Source organism: Saccopteryx bilineata, chromosome 4 (genome assembly GCF_036850765.1).
Source record: "Saccopteryx bilineata isolate mSacBil1 chromosome 4, mSacBil1_pri_phased_curated, whole genome shotgun sequence".
Lineage (NCBI taxonomy): Eukaryota > Metazoa > Chordata > Mammalia > Chiroptera > Emballonuridae > Saccopteryx > Saccopteryx bilineata.
The window spans coordinates 65,837,886-65,857,218 of NC_089493.1; the positions used below are offsets into that span (position 1 = coordinate 65,837,886).

The 19,333-nt window shown below is 35.3% G+C and overlaps 1 protein-coding gene across 1 annotated transcript in view; it reads right to left on the reverse strand.

Moving 5' to 3' along the window:
* Positions 1 to 19,333, reverse strand: part of UNC13C (unc-13 homolog C) — a 665,319-nt gene that overhangs the window by 395,086 nt on the left and 250,900 nt on the right. The window contains exons 4-6 of the mRNA XM_066276244.1: positions 15,319 to 15,397; positions 14,299 to 14,304; positions 12,483 to 12,554 (exon numbers count right to left, since the gene is read on the reverse strand). Coding sequence (XP_066132341.1) covers positions 12,483 to 12,554; positions 14,299 to 14,304; positions 15,319 to 15,397 — 157 coding nt within the window. The remainder of the gene's footprint in view (positions 1 to 12,482; positions 12,555 to 14,298; positions 14,305 to 15,318; positions 15,398 to 19,333) is intronic.

The window sequence follows — 19,333 nt, forward strand, 5'->3', positions numbered from 1 at the left end:
AATATCTTCCCACAGCATTGAAATGACCAACTTTCCATTATTTTTCTATTCCACATTATAGTGACTGCTTTTTTCCTTTTATTATTACATTTTCCTCATTATGTGTTTTCTGAGAATATGTTTGGTAATAGTAATGGGAGATTACCTGCTAGGAAGTTAAGCTTTACTAATAATTTTTCTAACTTTGAACAGCAAAATCCGTCCATGCTACCCATGAGGGTCCAGTCAAAGCCCTTTATGCTTTAGGTGAGTCCACAGAGCAGCATATGGTAAAGTAGAGGAATAACTCAAGTGAGAGACCTTGTATCAGGGTTTATACAGACAGAACAACTTTTCAAACGTAATCTGTGCCAAGTAAATCTCTTGGGTTTATTTCATAATAAAGATGTCTCACAAAAACTGTTAAGAGTTTGTTTAGAATTAAGAGCATGTATTCTTTATCTTTGCTTCCCTTTTACTGCCTAGCAAAGTGGGTATCTTCAGCACTATTAAAGTGAATTGAATGATTCTTGGCATAACAGATTTTCCATGAGCTATCCATACACAGTTTGCTATTCTAGTTGGGTTGAGGAGCTCAAGGGGTGTGTGTGTGTGTGTGTGTGTGTGTGTGTGTGTGTGTGTGTGTGTGTGTGTGTGTGATTTGTTATTTGTCTTAGTAGGTGAAAATAATAATTCTAACTCAAAGGAATACTGGTTAGAAAGGAATACAAGACAGTCTGTTACTAAACACAGAAAATTAAGAATACAATATGACCTTAGAATGCAGCTGAACAAGAAGTTATTTTTTAGCATGAAAAGATATTTTAAGATTAAGTAAATGATTAATATATTTTATCTAATCCCCATGTTCATTTTCTTTTTATTAAATTCAAGTGATATATAGCCAGTCCTATAAATCCATAGGCTCTAGTAGGATTAATAAATATAAGGAACATTGCTAAAAAATTAAGCATGCTGAAAGAAAACAAAAGAGTTCTGCACAGACAACTGAGATTTCATTGAAATTTTTTGTTTGGCTTGGTTTCATAAAGGAGCCATTAGCTATTTCATGAGAAGAGAGTGAAGCTAATTTTTAAAAAGTAAGAAATGCGGAAAATTTACTAGACAGCACATTGAAAATCAGTTGAATGGGGCATTAAAACAAATGCCAACATTTAAAACTATAGAAGCTGGAAGAAAACATTTAATAATTTGTAGGAGGGTATTTTCATAATCTCCAGGAAAAGATAATATGAGTCTTTTTATTCTTGATTTTGGAGATATGGGCATATTGAAAATTACTCTGAAATAAATGAGATATGAAACATTTCTTACTCCACCAAAACATAAGATATAATTATGGTGAGTTTAGAAACTCATTAAATAAGTAGTTAAGGAAAACATGTTAGGCCCTGACTGGGTAGCTCTGCTGGTTAGAGCATGGTCCCAGTACACCAAGGTTGCAGGTCGGATCCTCCATCATAAAACACCCAAGAAACAACCAGTGAATGTGTAAGTAAGTGGAACAACAAACTGATGTTTCTCTCTCTCTCTCTCTCTACTTTCCTTTGTCTCTCTAAAAAATGAGTTAAAATTAAAAATAAAAAAACATATAATACTACATCTTACAGGAGAGGATTCTTATACCTCAGAGGCGTACTGCATCCTGGGAGAAAGAAGGTACTTTCTTAGCAGAAAAATAAGACCGTATCAAACAAGATGATAAGAAGTGAGAGTATGGGATCTTATGGAATAAGACCAAAAATTGAGGTATGGGGCACTGAATAAAAATAAGACAGAAGAACATAAGGAAAAAAGACTAAAATTAGCCATCCACCCGGGGAAATTGAAGTTTGTAATGCACCATTAGGAACTAGATTAAAAAGGAAAAAAAATATTTTAAATGTAGCATTTTGCATTTTTGCACAGGCAGAAAGATAGATAGGTACAGCTAACAGGATCCCAACTGAGTGAAAGGACAGGACTGGGTATGTTAAAATGAGAGGGTCTCTGGCATATGTCAATCAGGAACCAAACATGTAGAGAGGATGGTCCCAAGAACAAGCAGAGCCCTGACTACTAGAACTAGGGCTCAAGAACAAAATGAATTCAGAAATTTGGGAGACTTGTCACTAATCTCTTTTAAATGTTTCTAAGATTTTCAAATCCTCTACAACAAACATTATTTTCTAAAGTATATGTATTTTCTCATTATAATAAAATAAATGCTCATTGTAAAAATACTTTATAAAACACAAAAAGCACAAAGAAATCTTTTAAAATTATTATTATTTTTTTATTTTTTTATTTTTTTTTTGCGACAGAGACAGGAAGAGAGAGGGGGGACAGACAGGGACAGACCGACAGGAAGGGAGAAAGATGAGAACCATTAACTCTTTATTGCAGCACCTTAGTTGTTCATCGATTGCTTTCTCAAATGTGTCTTGACCAGGAGGCTCCAGCCAAGCCAGTGACCCCTTGCTAAAGCCATTGACCTTGGGCTCAAGCCAGTGACCTTGGGCTTCAAGCCAGAGACTTTTGTGCTCAAGCCAGTGATCACGGGGTCAAGTCCATGAGTCCACGCTCAAGCTAGTGACCCCGCACTCAAGCCAGAGGAGACTGTGCTTAAGCTGGTGACCTTGGGGTTTCAAACCTGGGTCCCCTGCTTCCCAAGCCAACCCACTCTCCACTGCACCAGTGCCTGGTCAGGCTCAATTTAATTTTTAAAAGTTAGGAATGCTCTGTATCATTTTTTCTGTTTATACACAGGATTAAAGGCTTTTGTAATTAGGAAAAGCAATAAAGCCTATTTCCATATTAATAAAAGGAAGTACATTTTTTGTCATGTATTGACACTGTTTTAATCTACAGAGGTGAGGGTAAGAAATACTTTGACTGATAAGTCTTTGTAGTCAAATATAACCTGTAGACTACAAAATGGAAGATGCTCATATTCTACACAAATATTTTGTTAAAAACTCCTGAGCCAAGAAATTGGAATTTAAGGTAAATTGCCTTAATATATCACTTTTTAAACAATCAAGACACTGGAAGGAAATGAATTGCTTTTTCTATATGAGGAAATTAAAATGAGTTTGAGAAATAAAGCAATCAGGCTTTCTGCCAAGAGCAGTGACTAGTATTTTTAGACCATCAATATTCCAATTTACCAACTGTTAGTACTTAGAACAGGAACAGAGCCTATCTACTTCCATTTGCCATATGAATTTTCTCTTTCACCATTGCTATGTTAACCAGTGACTTACTAATGAAGATTTTCCTCTTCATTCTGTAGGTTTCCCTCATGGAATTATGAAAGCCATCATTATACTTTAAAAAAAATCACATTTTGATAATTCCAAGAAAAAAGTCTGTTTTTTTTTTTGTTTTGAAGTATTTGTGCGTGCACGTGTGTGTGTGTGTGTGTCTTTGATGCTTGCATTTTAGACAAAAAAATTATTTTCTGTCCTCTAGGTATCATTTTATTATTTCAAGACAAAGTCATCAGAAATATTTGCAGAGTAAAGATTAGGTACAATATGACCTTTAAAATTTGTTACCAGCATGAAGACAGAATGATGATAGAATACCAAGTTCCTAAGTGTAAAAAGAGACATAATTTCAGGACTAATTTACTCATCAGAATCATCACATAAAATTGGCTAGAGAAGCTAAAATTACTCAAGTAAATGTATTTTTTTTTGTAGGAAAAAATGCAAACAAAGACTAAAAGTTATTTGCCTATCCATGGAACACTATTAAATAACTTTTTTACTTGTATTGTTTTATAACAGATACTAATTATCATTGACCTAAGTAATTTCTAACTTTTATTTGTATAAGTCAAATAAAAAAGGCAGAACAATGATAAAGTGGATGATTCAATAATTCAAGGAGAATATACTATAAGATATGCCCTTTATGATAGAATCTTGTCTGAAAATATATATATATATTAGGATACATTTGTCATGTACTATGTGTATCAATTTTTCTCCAAATCAAGTTTTCAATGAGAATGTATATATAAATAATGAAGTGATATGAGTAATTTATTAAATATGAAGCCAAAATTCTTCCACAAGGAGAAACTTTAAAAGTACTTCGTATTAGTTGGGTTAAAGACTGAGTTCATATAACTATACTATTCTGACAGAGGCATGGAAAAGCCAGAATAAGGGTTAAGAAATTATAAAAGGAAGAGAGGGAAGGGGGTGACCATCCATCTATCTTAGAGAGAACGCATTCTACTATTCCCTTGTGTGACCAAGCGAAGCCAGTCATGGAGCTATGGAAAATTGTGTGGTCAAAACCATTAATAACCAAAATAATAACTAATACTCACTACATACCTAGATGTCAAAAATGGTTGAAGTGCTTTCTACCAACAATGGCTCTAGAAGTATCAGTACATTCATTTTACAGGTAGAAAAACTGGCCTGGCAACATGGCAGACTAAGTTAACATAGCTTACTAGAGTGTGTTGGAGAAAACATTTTAATATGTAAAAGAGCTGAGAAAAAAAAATTCCTTGGGTACCTGGAATAAAAAAGAAAATAAACTTAATGCCAGAATTACAAAAGCTGTTTCTGTGGAAACCCAAGAGTTGTGTCTGGAACTTAGTTAAACCACATGGTCCAGGAATTTGCAGTTTACGGACCATTTTCAGACATGATGTTTAGATTTGCCTTCTTCTTAATGTGGGCACTGAGGGTAATAATGTGATCCTAAGCATCTCCAGATATTTATGTTTTCTTTTTCAGGACACAAATACTTTAAAATTTGAGAAGTAAAGTATGTTTATTAAAGATTTAAGAAATATATGAACTATATTAAAGAAAATAGTATAGATAATTTTAATCAATTTGATGGAGAAGAGGAAAAAAAAAAAACTCAATCTATACAAAAAAAAAAAGCTTAGAAAAGAATGTAAAAAGAAACAGTAAATTTTTAAAAAGAAATAGCACCAAGCTCAATTATATCATGGTAGGTGTAAATTGAGTGAATTAATCCGTAAAGATAAATTCTCAAATTGAAATTTAAAAATCAAGTTATGTGTTGTTCAAGAGATACTCATTCAACAGTAAGTTTTTTAAAAAGAGCTAGAAAAAATATCAAGGAAATATTGACTTAATCTAGTATACCTACGTTAATATCACATATTGGGTAGGCAAGAAAGTATTTTTGGTTGTCACACACAGCGTTGTAATTGTTTTGAAGGACTTCTGTCAGTGTTATGCTTTTTTTTCTTTCAGCGTTTGGTATCAGTCACATTTAGGTTACTTTAGAAACAAGTTGTGTGTAATTTTGTTTGTAGCTGTTAGTTTAGAGTCAATTTTAACATGGAGTGCAGAAATGAACATTTTCGACATATTTTACTTTTTTATTTTCGTAAAGGAAAGAAAGCTGCTGAGGCTCACAAAAAAAAAGATATGTAATGTTTATGGTGTTGATTGCATAATAGAACACACATGTCAGAATTGGTTTAAAAAATTATGTTCTGGAGATTTTTCATTCAAAGATGACCAATGTTCTGATTGACCTACTGAAGTTGATGATGAACAAATCAAAGCCATAATCAGAGAATCGTCATTCAAGAGATTGCAAGAGGTTAAATGTATTGCACACAACAATTGAAAATTACTTAAAATATCTTGAGATTCACTTAACACAACGAATCAATATTTGCGATATGCATCTCAAGCACAATGAAACTGACCCTTTTTTGAAAAGAATCATCACTAGTGATGAAAAATGGGTCTACAATAACTTCATTTGAAAATCATCATGGTCCAAGCATGATCAACCAGCACAAACCACATCTAAAGCTGAATTGCATCAAAAAAAGGTCATGCTGTCAATTTGGTGGGACTACAAAGGTGTTGTGTATTTTGAGCTAATTCCAAGAAACCAGACAATCAATTCAGCTGTTGATTGTCAACAACTAATAAAACTGGATGAAGCAGTCAAAGAAAAATGGCCAGAATTGGCAAATCACCAAGGAATTGTGTTCCACTATGATAATGCAAAGCCTTACACAACTTTAGTAACTAATGAGAAATTATTGCAGTTTGGTTGGGAAGTGATGTCACACCCCCATAAAACCCTGACCTGGCACCATCTGATTATCATTTATTTCGAAGTTTGCAAAACTCTTTGAATGGTAAAACTTTCACAAATAATAATGACCTTAAATTGCACCTGGTTCATTTTTTTGCTGATAAGGACCAAAATTTCTGAGTGCGGAATCATGAAGTTGCAAGAAAGATGGCAAGAGGTCATTGAGCAAAATGGAAAATATATAATTGATTAAAGTTTACTTTTTGTATAAAAATGAGTTTTAATTCACACTAAAAAAAACAGAACTACTTTCTTGCCAACCCAATACAATATAATTTTAGGAAAAAAGCACCTAAGAGATAAGATTATTATCAAAACAATCTATGAAACAATTTATCAGTAATACAGAACTTACAAAATCAATGTACCCAACAGCAAAAGCTCATATGGGATATCCACAAAATTGATTATATGTACTAAGCCATAAAAGAATTCTCAATTAAATACCAAAGACTGAATATACAGTCCATGTCCTCCAAACAAAATGCAGTAGCAAAAATTAAACCCATATAACTTATCTTTGAAAGATTAAAAAATTTTTTTAAGTAACCTTATGAGTCAAAATAAAGATCAATGTATCATTTATGAAATAATTGTATCTCAACAGTAAAAGCAATATATATAGAACTTGTATGATACTGCTAAAATGTACTAAGAGAAAAATGAATAGATTTAAATGCATATGTTAGAAAAGAAAAGGTAAGGAAATTAAGTTAAAATAGACAAGTGAAAAAATAGACATAACATCTTTGAAGGCAGGAATGAGGGAGAAAACAAAGAAGAAATACATTGAGTCATGGATACTTATGTGTACATATTATTTTTATTTATTCCTTTCACTTATATTGTGGATATTCTTTTGTATATATGCATAGTTGATATTAATTGATAATCTATACAATTAATAAACTATATGTTCAACTTAATAAATTATAAAAGTAGCATCAGGATAAATACAAAGAGAATAGAGGATGAATCTAAACATCACAAAAGCAAAAATAAACAAAACAGGTAAAAAGAAACACTTTGGAATCAACAAAACAAATGCCAGAGAAATCTCTTATAGTACTGATTTTACAAAAGAGAGAAAATGTAAGTAAATGATAACTGAATTAAAATAGCCTACAATTTATGTGTTATGATATCAGTGGTTTTCCACTGGTGTGCTGCAAGAATTTTTAAAACATGCACTATGCACTACTTGACTTTGTAGTCAGAGGCATTGACCTCTTTTCCCTTAGATTGTCAAATAAAAATATGACAATAGCCAACGCAACAATAGCTGTCTGGTATGAATAAATCAAAATCATATCTATTTTTTGTCTGATCAGCAAAAAATATATTTTTTGGTGTGCCACAGAATTTTTATAATTAGTTTAGGTATGCCATGAGATGAAAAAAGATGAGAATCACTAATAATATGATTATATGAATAATTTGGTAGCATTAGATTTTAAAATTTAGGAAAAAAGACCAACTTACTGGGAAAAAATATCAAAATTGACTCAAGAAGAAATAATTAAAGAGCATGGATAAAATTATTATATTAAATAAGTTGATTCAGTGGTAAACTAAAAGAAATGAAGATGGTTTTAGTGGTGAGTTTTGGCAGCATTTCAAGGTATCGCATCACTTATTTCAGGCAAACCATCCTGGAGAAGTAACAAAGGGGAAGTCCCATCTTATTTTATGAAGATAATTTATTATTGTTGCCAAAATTGTTCAAATACACAATAAATAATAGGGCTTTTGGCCTATGAACATCAATGTAAAAAATTTTATATAATTAGCAAACATCTAAAAAATATCAAAGCCAACCTAATTTCTGTAACTTGCTCATGTTTCCACAGCTAGCGGTAGAGCTGTTCTAAAACCTATCTGAAGTCAAACACTGTGCTCTTTCGAAGGATGGAAGCAGGTTCAATAGCAATACTTGTAAACAAGATAATCTTCAAATCTGGTGTCATTGCAGCTGGTTCCCAAATTCATACTCTCTGAAATCAGACACTCAGCTTTAAAGGTGACCAGGAGGCATTGGGCTTAGCTTATTTTCTGGATACTTCACCATCAGTCCCTGCTCTATTTCCCTGATTGCTACTTGCTCTGTCTGGCAAAATATTTTTTAATTTTCACAAATATAAGATAAGTATTATTACTTTAATTTTAAGGATGAGGTGAGCAAGTCTCAAGGAGTCAAGAAGTATTGGTAAGAAACAAGTTTTCAGAGGTCGTAAGAGGTGATGCTGAGATTCTAATTCAGGCCTATATCTCGTCAACACTCGTCCATGCGGCTTGAAAGGATTCTTGTTCCTGGCAGTATTCCAGAGAACCTGAGTTTTTGCGGGCCTACAAATTCTGTGTTGAAACCTAGACGAGACAGGTGTTCTGACCTGCTTGAACTTTGCATGCTATCTCTTTAGTGTCATGGCAGGGGTAGCAGTGATCTCCTGATTACTCCCACACCTAGTTCCCTGAGTCCTTTTTACTGGGCTTGAATCCTGTTTTTGGAAGAAGGACCTGCACTCTTCCAGACAAACCAACCCTTCCACAGAGTTGACAAATCCTGAAAGCATGCCAATAGATGAGACTCCTAAACAAGGTCATCAACTCAGATAGAAAAAAAAAAAAAAGGTCTAGTATCCCTTTTAGGCTTGATGAATTCTATTCCTCATTCTATTTGAGTTTCCATATCCCTCATTTGGGTCTGTCTTAAATACTCCTGCCTGCTAGAAGCTCCCATCATGACCTGTATGTAGCAACAGTGGATACAAAAAGAGTATCTCACCTCTCCTATCACTATATATCTTTTCAATTTTGTTTTTCAATTGCAGTTTACACTGAATATTATTTTGTATTAGTTTCATGTGCACAGCATAGTGGTTAGATAATCATATGTTTTACATAGTGATTCCCATGATATTTCCAGTACCCACCTGGCCCATACATAGTTATTACAATATTGACTACATTCTTTATTTCCTATGTCGTACTTTACGTTCCCATGGCTATTTTGGGACTACCAATTTGTACTTCCTAAGGCCTTCACCTCTTTCACCCAGTCCCCAACACCACGCCTCTCTGTTTATCAGTCTGTTCTCTGGCAGATTCCCTCCTGCTGTATTTAAGCCCCATCACTGCAGAGCTTTTTTTAGCTGAGTTGTTTACTGTCTTATTTCCAGAATCTGAAACAATGCTTGATACATGGTAGTCAATTAATATTTAATTTTTGAACGAATCTACTTTGATTGTCCCACAGCTGGATCCACACCTAGGAAGCTCATGGTGAAAACAAGCACAAAGCTGGGCATTGTAATGCCAGGCAGACTATTGTTGCAGTACATGGACATTAGATTGTTACCATTTCTTGTGTTATTAAATCTTGGCCAGTTAGCTCAGTGGTAGAGCATCAGTCTGGTGTGCAGAAGTCCCGGGTTCAATTCCCACTAGGGCACACAGGAGAAGCACCCATCTGCTTCTCCACCCCTCCCCTTCTCCTTCCTCTCTGTCTCTCTCTTCCCCTCCCGCAGCCAAGGCTCCATTGGAGCAAAGTTGGCCTGGCACTGAGGATGGCTCTATGGCCTCTGCCTCAGGCGCTAGAGTGGCTCTGGTTGCAACAGAGCAATGCCCCAGATGGGCAGAGCATCGCCCCCTGGTGGGCATGCCGGGTGGATCCTGGTTGGGCGCATGCGGGAGTCTGTCTGACTGCCTCCCCGTTTCCAGCTTCGGAAAAAGGCAAAAAAATAAATAAATAAAAAATCTTGTGTTATTAAGCCAGATGGGAATATACAGAAACTGTAGTCCTTAAGGGCTCATTAGACCGAGATTTCCCATCAGCCCCAACAGCTCCTCACGGTAGAGCAGAAGCTGGTGACAGAAGGCACCCGGCAGAGCTTCTCCCTATGCAACAGAGTGTTAAGGGAGGCTGTGCTGCAGAGCCATGTCACCTGGCATTGACTTCACAGCCTTTCCTTCTTTGAAAGAGATGCCTGGGCTTTGTACCGTACATCTCTTTAATGAAAATAGAAGTATTAACATTTCATGGCCAAGCCATTTACCTTCACATGAAGGATAGGATTTCATGCTTTCACATCGAGCATGTCTAGGAAGACTTTCGGCAGCCAGAAGTGGAAATTTTCCTCTTCAGCCTTTATGTTAGTTGCCCATGTAATTAATTAATGTGACAGCTTGTCAAAAGTGGCATTTACTATCCCTGTTGTACAGAAGTCACATTTCATTTATTTTTTCAGACGTGGGCCCCAAAGAAATGGGCTTTAATAACTTGAGAGGGAGCTGATGGACACTGTTTATCCACCCAATACCCATACCGAAAAAATCTTTCATATCAGCCGTCTGAAATTAAAGAAGTAAAATGATAATTAAGTTGACAAAAACATAGATGAATAATTAATTTAACCATAAAGTGAAGGTGTGCTCCCTGTCAGAGCCTAAGAAAATGTAGTAACATTCCTTTGATTTCTACTGGTTTGCTCTTAGCTTTCTATGAGTATTTGTGCTTCAACCAGTTACCATATTTTAGAATATAAGAAAGGAATAGAACAGGGGTATATAAATATAAACCCTTGACCTCGATTGTTTTGTATAAAACAAAAGCCTATATAATTTGCAATTCAGAAAGCAATATGGCATTCTGTCCTACATCAGAGGATGTTGGCTTTATCTTGAATCCGAACTATGCTCAAAATATTATATTGGCATTGTATAATAAATCTGGGAAAGCAGCCACATTGTTTAATCCTGTGGCACAATTAAAAAAAATTTTTTTTAATTTTTCTTAAGTGAGAAATGGGGAGGCAGAGAGACAGACTCTGGCATGTGCCCCAACTGGGATCCACCCAGCAAGCCCTCATGGGGCAATGTTCTGTGCATCTGGGGTTGTTGCTCCATTACTCAGCAACCAAGCTATTTTTAGTGCCTGAGGTGAGGCCATGGAGGCATCCTCAGCACCCGATGTCAACTTGCTCCAACCGAGCCATGGCTGTAGGAGAGGAAAAGAGAGATGGAGAGAGAGGGGATGAGGGGGAGGGGTGGAGGAGCAGAGTGCTACAGCAAATAAATGTATATTGCTTTGCTGATGTATATTGGGGTCGGGGGTTGCTGATAAGACCTAGGTAATGTTGGCCTTTGAAAGGTAACAATGGTAGAAGGAAGAGATTGAGAAATATAATGTAAATAATGGTATTTAAATGTCAAGTGTATAAAAATTTGTAGCAAGTCAAGTAATATTTTTAACAAAAAAAGACACTATAAGAATGACAAAGTTGCTAAAATTAGTAAAGGTAAAATGTGTTAATTTTCATAACAGGGGGCACAGAAAAATTATCTAGAGTCAAAGCCTCAGCAGTGTGTGCAGGATGGAGCTACATGTCACAAAATCCACTGCATATTAGAATCGCCTGAGAGTTTCCTCTATGCAGGCTACACCTGAAGCCAATTAAGTTAGAATCAGTGGAAAGGAGAGGCAGACAGAAGTATGTTTTAAAGTTCCCCCAGTGAATCTTATGAGCCAAATTTAAGAATCCCTGACCTAGATATTTGCAGCCTATTTGTATCTTTGAATTGGTTCTTTCATTCAGCAAGAATTACAAAGCTTCTACCTCATCTCAGAGAGTATACTAAGCACTACAAATAAAAAGATTTCACAAGAAGAATAAACAAAATAGTAGGTTACCCTCAGGGATATCAGTCTATAAGGAAAGGTTTATGCAAAATAATCAAATTAATTCTAATAAAAATAATAAAAAAAAACAGCAGCTCACATTTATTGTTTCCTATAGCCTAGGTCATGCTGAATGTTAAACATGTTTCCATTCCCTTATTTCATCTGTCTCATTATTTCCTCACTATATAGATGAAGGAACTCAAGTTTAGAGAAGTTACATAACATGCCAGATCCAACAATAATAATTTAGTGGTACAGATGGGACTCACCCCAAACAGCCCTCACTCTTAACTATACTAGCTTATGTATGGAGGTAGTGATTAAATGCAAAAAAAAAAAAAAAGCCGTGAGAAAGAAACTAACTCAGCAAGAAGGGGAGGAGGATGTTGAAGAAAGCCTCAGTAATGAGGCAAAATTTGAACTATGTAAAAATTTAGCAGAATTTTTTTCAGGGGGAAAATAAAAGCTAAATTGCATTAGAATGGAATAGCATTTCTAAAGATGGAAAAGTTCATGCATATTTGAGCAAGAGAAGATAATTTGGATGATAGTAAAGCTGAGGCCCAGAGGAAATTTGTTTCAGGGTCAGACTCCTCCCATGCTCCCAGTTATTTCTACAATGTTGGAATAAACATTACAAATGAGTTCATCAGGTTTTCCCACTACACTACAATGAATACATAGTAATTGACTTTGCACCTACCAGTTCCTCATTGTTTAGTGATGTCCTAATCACCATAGCCAGGGAGAGTCCAGATTTCCGGGCAGCCAGGGTCTAAAATAAACAGAATTATGAGTTATTGGTACATGAGGTAACTGCGCAGCAGAATGTGAAAATATAAGTATATAGACTATTGGTCATATTTTAGTCAATAAAGACCTACCATATTCAGTGTTCAGCCAGTTCACCTCGAATGTGGAATCACAGAACATTAAAGCTGAGAGAAGCTCCCCCATAATCAAACCTAACCCTGACATTTTTTACAGATGAGAACAGTGAGGTTTAGCATGGCAGGGTGATTGGCCCACAATTTCCAGGCTAGAAGAGGCTTTTGGAGTTTTTTTTCCCCCAAGTTGGTCATGCTCACATTTATTAAAAAACATGATCACTGGTACAGAGTTTGCTGAAATGTATAAGGACACTGAATCACAGCTGGTGTTAGATGGTTCTTGAGTTGTTTATAGTTCCCTGGAATGTTCTTCCACATCTAGCCAGGATATTTTCATCCAAGGGTTTATTTTATCAATTGAAAAACATTATACCCAGATTTGTTTTCTTACTCAAGCCTGGTAACTTCAGTGATTTTAAGTAAGAGTCAAATCCTTTTAGACTCCCCTGTAAAATAGAGCCATTATATTGCTCCTACCCAAAACATATGTAATATAATAAATTCAACATTACTATAGAAAACTTTGGAACTTAGAAATTCTACATGGGACTATCGAATCTGCTCTACTATTAGGAGCAAAGGAAAGTCATAGTGGAATAATGCATCTGGTCAGAAATATCAATATATTGCCTTTAGTGACAAAGCCATGCACCCATATCAAATTCAGCACAACCCTAAGTGAAGAAGTCACTCTCTACCCGTCTCTACCCATCTCCACCCCCCCCAGGCATCCCCAAACTATGGCGGGCACATGCGGCCCTCTGAGGCCATTTATCCGGCCCCCACCACACTTCCTGAAGGGGCACCTCTTTGGTCAGTGAGAGGAGCACTGTATGTGGGGGCCCTCCAATGGTCTGAAGGACAGTGACTGGCCCCCTGTGTAAAAAGTTTGGGGACCCCTTATGTAGACCTATGGAGGGCCTACATCCAAGGGTTTATCCAAGATGATCTCTCATCTCTGACAACAATTGTCTCTATTATTTTTATCCTATCTTAGTCTGTATTTGTATGTGTTTACATAAGTTGGTCTGTATTTCTGTTTTTTGTTTTTGTTTTGTTTCTGTTTATTTTGTTTGTTTTGTGACAGGGTCTGAGAGAGACAGAGAGAGGAACAGATAGAAACAGGAAGGGAGAGAGATGAGAAGCATCAATTCTTTGTTGCAGCATCTTAGTTTATTGATTGCTTTCTCATATGTGCTTTGACCAGGGGGCTACAGCAAACATAGTGACCTCTTGCTCAAGCCAGAGACCTTGGGCTGAAGCTGGTGAGCCTTGCTCAAACAAGATAAGCCAGTGCTCAAGTTGGCGACCTCAGAGTTTCAAACCTGGGTCCTCTTCATCCCAGTCCAATGCTCTGTTCACTGCACCACCACCTGATCTGGCTGGTCTTTTTGAATTGAACTAGATGTTAAATTCTTGCATAATCCAAGTATTATTTTCATATGTTTCTTTTTATTTCCCCATCCTTTCCTCTTTTATCCCATGAATAAGTGCATTATATGTTTGAGAAAAATTGGCAAATATTACTTAATTAAATGAAAAATCACTTTTTCCTTTGCTTAAATACAATTAAAACAATGAAAAGTTAGAATACAAATACTTAAAATAGAAAAAAAGAAAATCACTTACCATGGCCTGAAGATTCCATGTACCAAAGTGTAAATAAAATGAGACATAAGAAAGATAAGAAGAGAAAATAAAAATGTTAGAAAGCCTAATACTTTAAAATAACATCCACACTATAATGGTAGGATTCTGAGCTAACAGAACAGACATGTCATGCTTTTCAGTGTAAGATCTTTCCAGTCACAATTTTATCTTTCCTACTTTAAAATTAAAATGATGACTTTAGATAAAGGTTTTCATAGCAAAATTAAAAATTACTAATATCAAGAAAGTTTGTTTTCTCTGGGGTAAAATACATTTTTCATGTCATAAACTATTAAGTATATGCCTCCAGAAAAATATGTGAAGACACTGTGGATGACAGAAAACACTCTTTTTCATGCTGATGGACTATTTTTTTTCTATAATTTAACACAGACTATTATTAATTATTTGTATCTCTAGATGTTCTCCAGCATATTTCACTATAGGAGACCTTGGGTTATTCAGAGTTATGTTCAGGGCTAGTAAAAGTTATAATTTCTTGGGAGCCATGTTTTTCTTTAGACAGTGGAGCAGCTTATTTATTTGGCTATACTTGATCTTAATAGAATAGAATAAAAAATGGTTAATATTATTTGCTTGCTTTGTAGTGTTCAAGTCTACTGAATTAAGGTGAAGAGGTTCAAGTCAAGCCTTAAACTGCAAATTAAACTTGTGGTCATTCAAAATATAACACTTCAAAGCCCACTTGCAGAAGCTTGCTTAGGATGCTGTATGACTTTTTTTTTTCTCAATTATAGAGTCATTTTAGCTCCACTTGTAATTTCAACTAATATCCAGAGCTATTAAAAGTGTAGAGTGAGTTTCTCCACCTAATAGATTTTAAAGAGATAATATAACACTTACTAGAATCCAGCTTCTTATGTGTTCTATACTATGAAATACTTACAGGCTAGATATTTAATGAGAAGGACAATATGATATGTAATGAAGACCAAGACAACACATGCAATCAAAGGGAATATGACAAGAGTGACTTACCACATCTCGTACAATAGGCAAAGTTTTCTTTCTGCGGAGATCTGGCATGCTGTCAATACCATAAAGACCCCGCCCAGCCCTGAAGGAGGAAAAAAGGAATGATTTTAATGAGTCATTGAATTTCTAGAAAAAAAATTCCAGTGTTCATAGTAAAAAGGCTGTGCAAAAGATTAAGTGGATATCATAGGTTTTAACTGGTTGATAAAGTAAAAACGATCCAAGACTCTACGACCTTGCACAGGGAGAAGGAGAGATTCTAGCTACTGTGCAAAATAACCATTGTCACTTTGGATAACTCCATACATTGAAACTTTAAAATACACATGGCCTGGTTTGATGCTCTGTGTTATTGTCAGTATCACAAAGAGAATAATTAAAATTGTTAGGTATATGGAACTTTGTACCAAATCATTTGGTGCAAGTTTGGTCTGTCTGCAATGGTAAAAAACAACAACTAAAAAAAAATGTTTACTATAAGAATACCATTGTGTGTGTGTTTAATATTTAGAGATCAAACTGCAAAGTGGCACCTCAAGGATACAGATATTTATACATTGAAATATTGGTGATTACACTAATATGAATATTTGTACTTATCTGAATTTATCCACAGATAAATAAATGCACAAGATTAAAATAATTTCTTATACAATAATGTTCAGTGCAATATTTTGTAACAGCAACAACAGCTAGACAACCAAAATATTAATCAATAATATATTGAATAAATGAGTTATAGTATATTGTATAATAGAAAGAACACAATAATTAGATGAGGAAAATCTTTGTATATATGTATATATATGAAAAAATAATCAATCTATTAAGTGAAAAAAAACAAGTTGACATGATAGTAAGTTTATTATTATCCCATATGTCTATGTGTTTATTTAGGCACAGAAAATATCTAGAAAGATATTCATCAAATTAGTAACCATAGCTACTTGTGTGGAGTGAAATTAGGTGAGAGAAAAAGAGAACACACTTTCTATGCTATAAATTTGGTAATGGCCAATGTTTTTATAGGGATATGCTTTTCTTTTTTTTGCAATTTAAAATCATTTTGAAATATATTTTTTATTTAAAATAAGTTTAATACATTGAATTTGATTTTTATTGCACCAAAGCTAGTCTTTTTATACAAACAAAATGGTGCTAAAATCACAGGTGCTAAAATTAATAGCTTATCCTTATGCTCAACTAAACTACAAAACTCTTGCTAATCTACAGCTTTGAGTCAGCATTTTCACTGGACCAACTCAATTCATAACTATGTTTGTTAGCTGGGCAGCTCTGCCATTGGAACAGGCTATCACAACATTTTATAGCCCACTTTTCCACTGACACAGAGATGGCCTCTTTGCTTTCGCTGCTTGGCTTAAGAGAAATCTTTTTTTTATTGGACTTTTCTAGTAGCCATGGTCTTAACTAAAATACTCTAGTTGTATCAATTATTAGCTGGGTGATCTTGGAAAGTTTATTAATTGCATCACATAACTCATGTAAAATATTAATAAAAGAAAAATATGAATAAAGATAAAATGATAATTAGTAACAATGCCATAATTTCTATATTTGAAAACAAGGATCAAATGCAGTGATAAATGTGAAATATTAAAACCATTGAATATGTGTAGGAATATGCTATGAAAACTTGCAGAGTTAAACAATCAGAGAGAGACAGCTAGGTCCTCTAGGGCAGTGGTCCCCAACCCCCAGGCCATGGACCGGTACCAGTCCGTGGGTCATTTGGTACTGGTCCACAGAGAAAGAATAAATAACTTACATTATTTCTTTTTTATTTATATTTAAGTCTGAACGATGTTTTATTTTTTAAAAATGACCAGATTCCCTCTGTTACATCCATCTAAGATTCACTCTTGACGCTTGTCTCGGTCACGTGATACATTTATTCATCCCACCCTAAAGGCTGATCCATGAAAATATTTTCTGACATTAAACCAGCCATGGCCCAAAAAAGGTTGGGGACCACTGCTCTAGGGTGAAAGCCCTGAGCGGAGGAGAGTCCAGGGGCCTCTCTGACCTGTACTGGAAACAGCAAAACAGCAGGATAAGATTCCCCAACAAGAAATGTTTAGGCCCTCGGAGAAGATTAGAAGTCAATGTTCCTTGTCCCTTACTTCACCCCCTGAAAACATCTTCTGTTTCCTTGAGTTATTTGTAGTTGCTAATAAATATCTGAGTATGGCTGGGGACGGGGTTTCAGTCCTTCAGTCTGTGGACAGGGGCTGTTGCCTCCCCTCAGCCCATTGGAGCATGTCATCTGGTCTCCGAGTAGTTCACTGTAGCTGCTACAAGAGGTGCCCCGTGTGAGGAACAGGAACCAAATGACAGGTTTGCTACTCCGAATAGTTCATTCTCGCCACAACACACATGAGCAAGAAGAATGTCAATGATGAACAACAAATTATGCTTAGGTCCTGTACTTCAACTAAGAGTTACCTTTAGATCAGAGGTCGGGAAACTCTTTGGCTGAGAGAGCCATGAACGCCACATATTTTAAAATGTAATTTCGTGAGAGCCATACAACGACCCATGTACCTTACGCATTATCCAATAAAAATTTGGTGTTGTTCCGGAGGACAGCTGTGATTGGCTCCAGCCACCTGCAACCATGAACATGAGTGGTAGGAAATGAATGGATTGTAATACATGAGAATTTTTTATATTTAAATGTTATTATTATTTTTATTAAAGATTTGTCTGCGAGCCAGATGTAGCCATCAAAAGAGCCACATCTGGCTTGCGAGCCATAGGTTCCTGACCCCTGGTTTAGATCATGGAATACAGGAAAAGAGTATCATGGAGCAGAGATCAAGAAAGAGGAAATTAAGAAGAGAGGAAAAGGAGAAAAAATGAACTGGAAGATAGTGTGTGTGGTAGGGGGAGATGACATTTAAGATACTGTCCACCACTGATTCTATGAGAAAAGAGTTGATACAGTTTCTATCCTTGCCAGAGTATTGACAATTAACATTCTCTAGGCCAAGGGCTGTGAAGGTGACATGACAGTCAAAGATCAAGCAGTGGGGTCACAAAAAGAAACATGGTCAGCATGAGCCTATGAACTGCAAGAAACTGTAGAGTGGAGAAGAAGAAAGAACAATGAACTTCTGTTTTGTCTTCTTAATACCCATCTTCAGAAAATGAACCCACAACTCTATGAATATAACTTCCTGCTTCCCTCCTAACCTCTTTCCAGATTCTTCCACTCTCCCTGCCAGTGCATGCTTGACCCTCCCACATTCCAAAAATTAAATAAATGGATTATGTGAGTGGATTTTTGTTCACAGAAGGAAAGAATTTTTTCAGTTTTATTTGCTCTACTCGAAGGCTCTGATTCCAAGCAGTTTCTACTTTCTCACCTCAGTGAATAAAATTAATGATGGCATAAAGTGTGCAGTAATAAATGCCTCTCCACTACATTAGAGCAAAATCATAATAACTGCCTTCAAATGTTTTGAAATTTTTTTACTTCTAAATAATGTGACTTTAATAACTATGTAAAGAAACACTGAATTGTGATAATGGTTGAGAAAGTGATTTATAAACTGCAGTGTTATATGAGTTGTATTTTCTTTCTATCAATAATGATTTATTTTATTTATGTTTTCTTTTTCATGGAAGTTAATTCAAATTCCCAAGTGCACCTAGAATCTTGAGCAACTCCATAGACACACAAACTCAGGAATCAGTTGTAATTTGTAAAATTGCAATGCAATAACAATGTTCTCTTAACTTTCTGATAACCTCAAAAGTGTTCTCAATCAGGTTGTGTTTCCTTATAATTCTACATTTTCATCATTACTGTGAGAAGTTTGTATAAACATATACTTTCATGAGCTTATTCATCAAGTACTAATAAAGCTTTTACTGAAAACCTGAATCTTGAAAAAAAGAAATGTTTGCTCTTCTCATGAGTAGAATTGAGCTTGGTGAATACTGTGAGGCTCCATGAAAATGTAAAATAATTACGTAATATTTATTGAGAGGC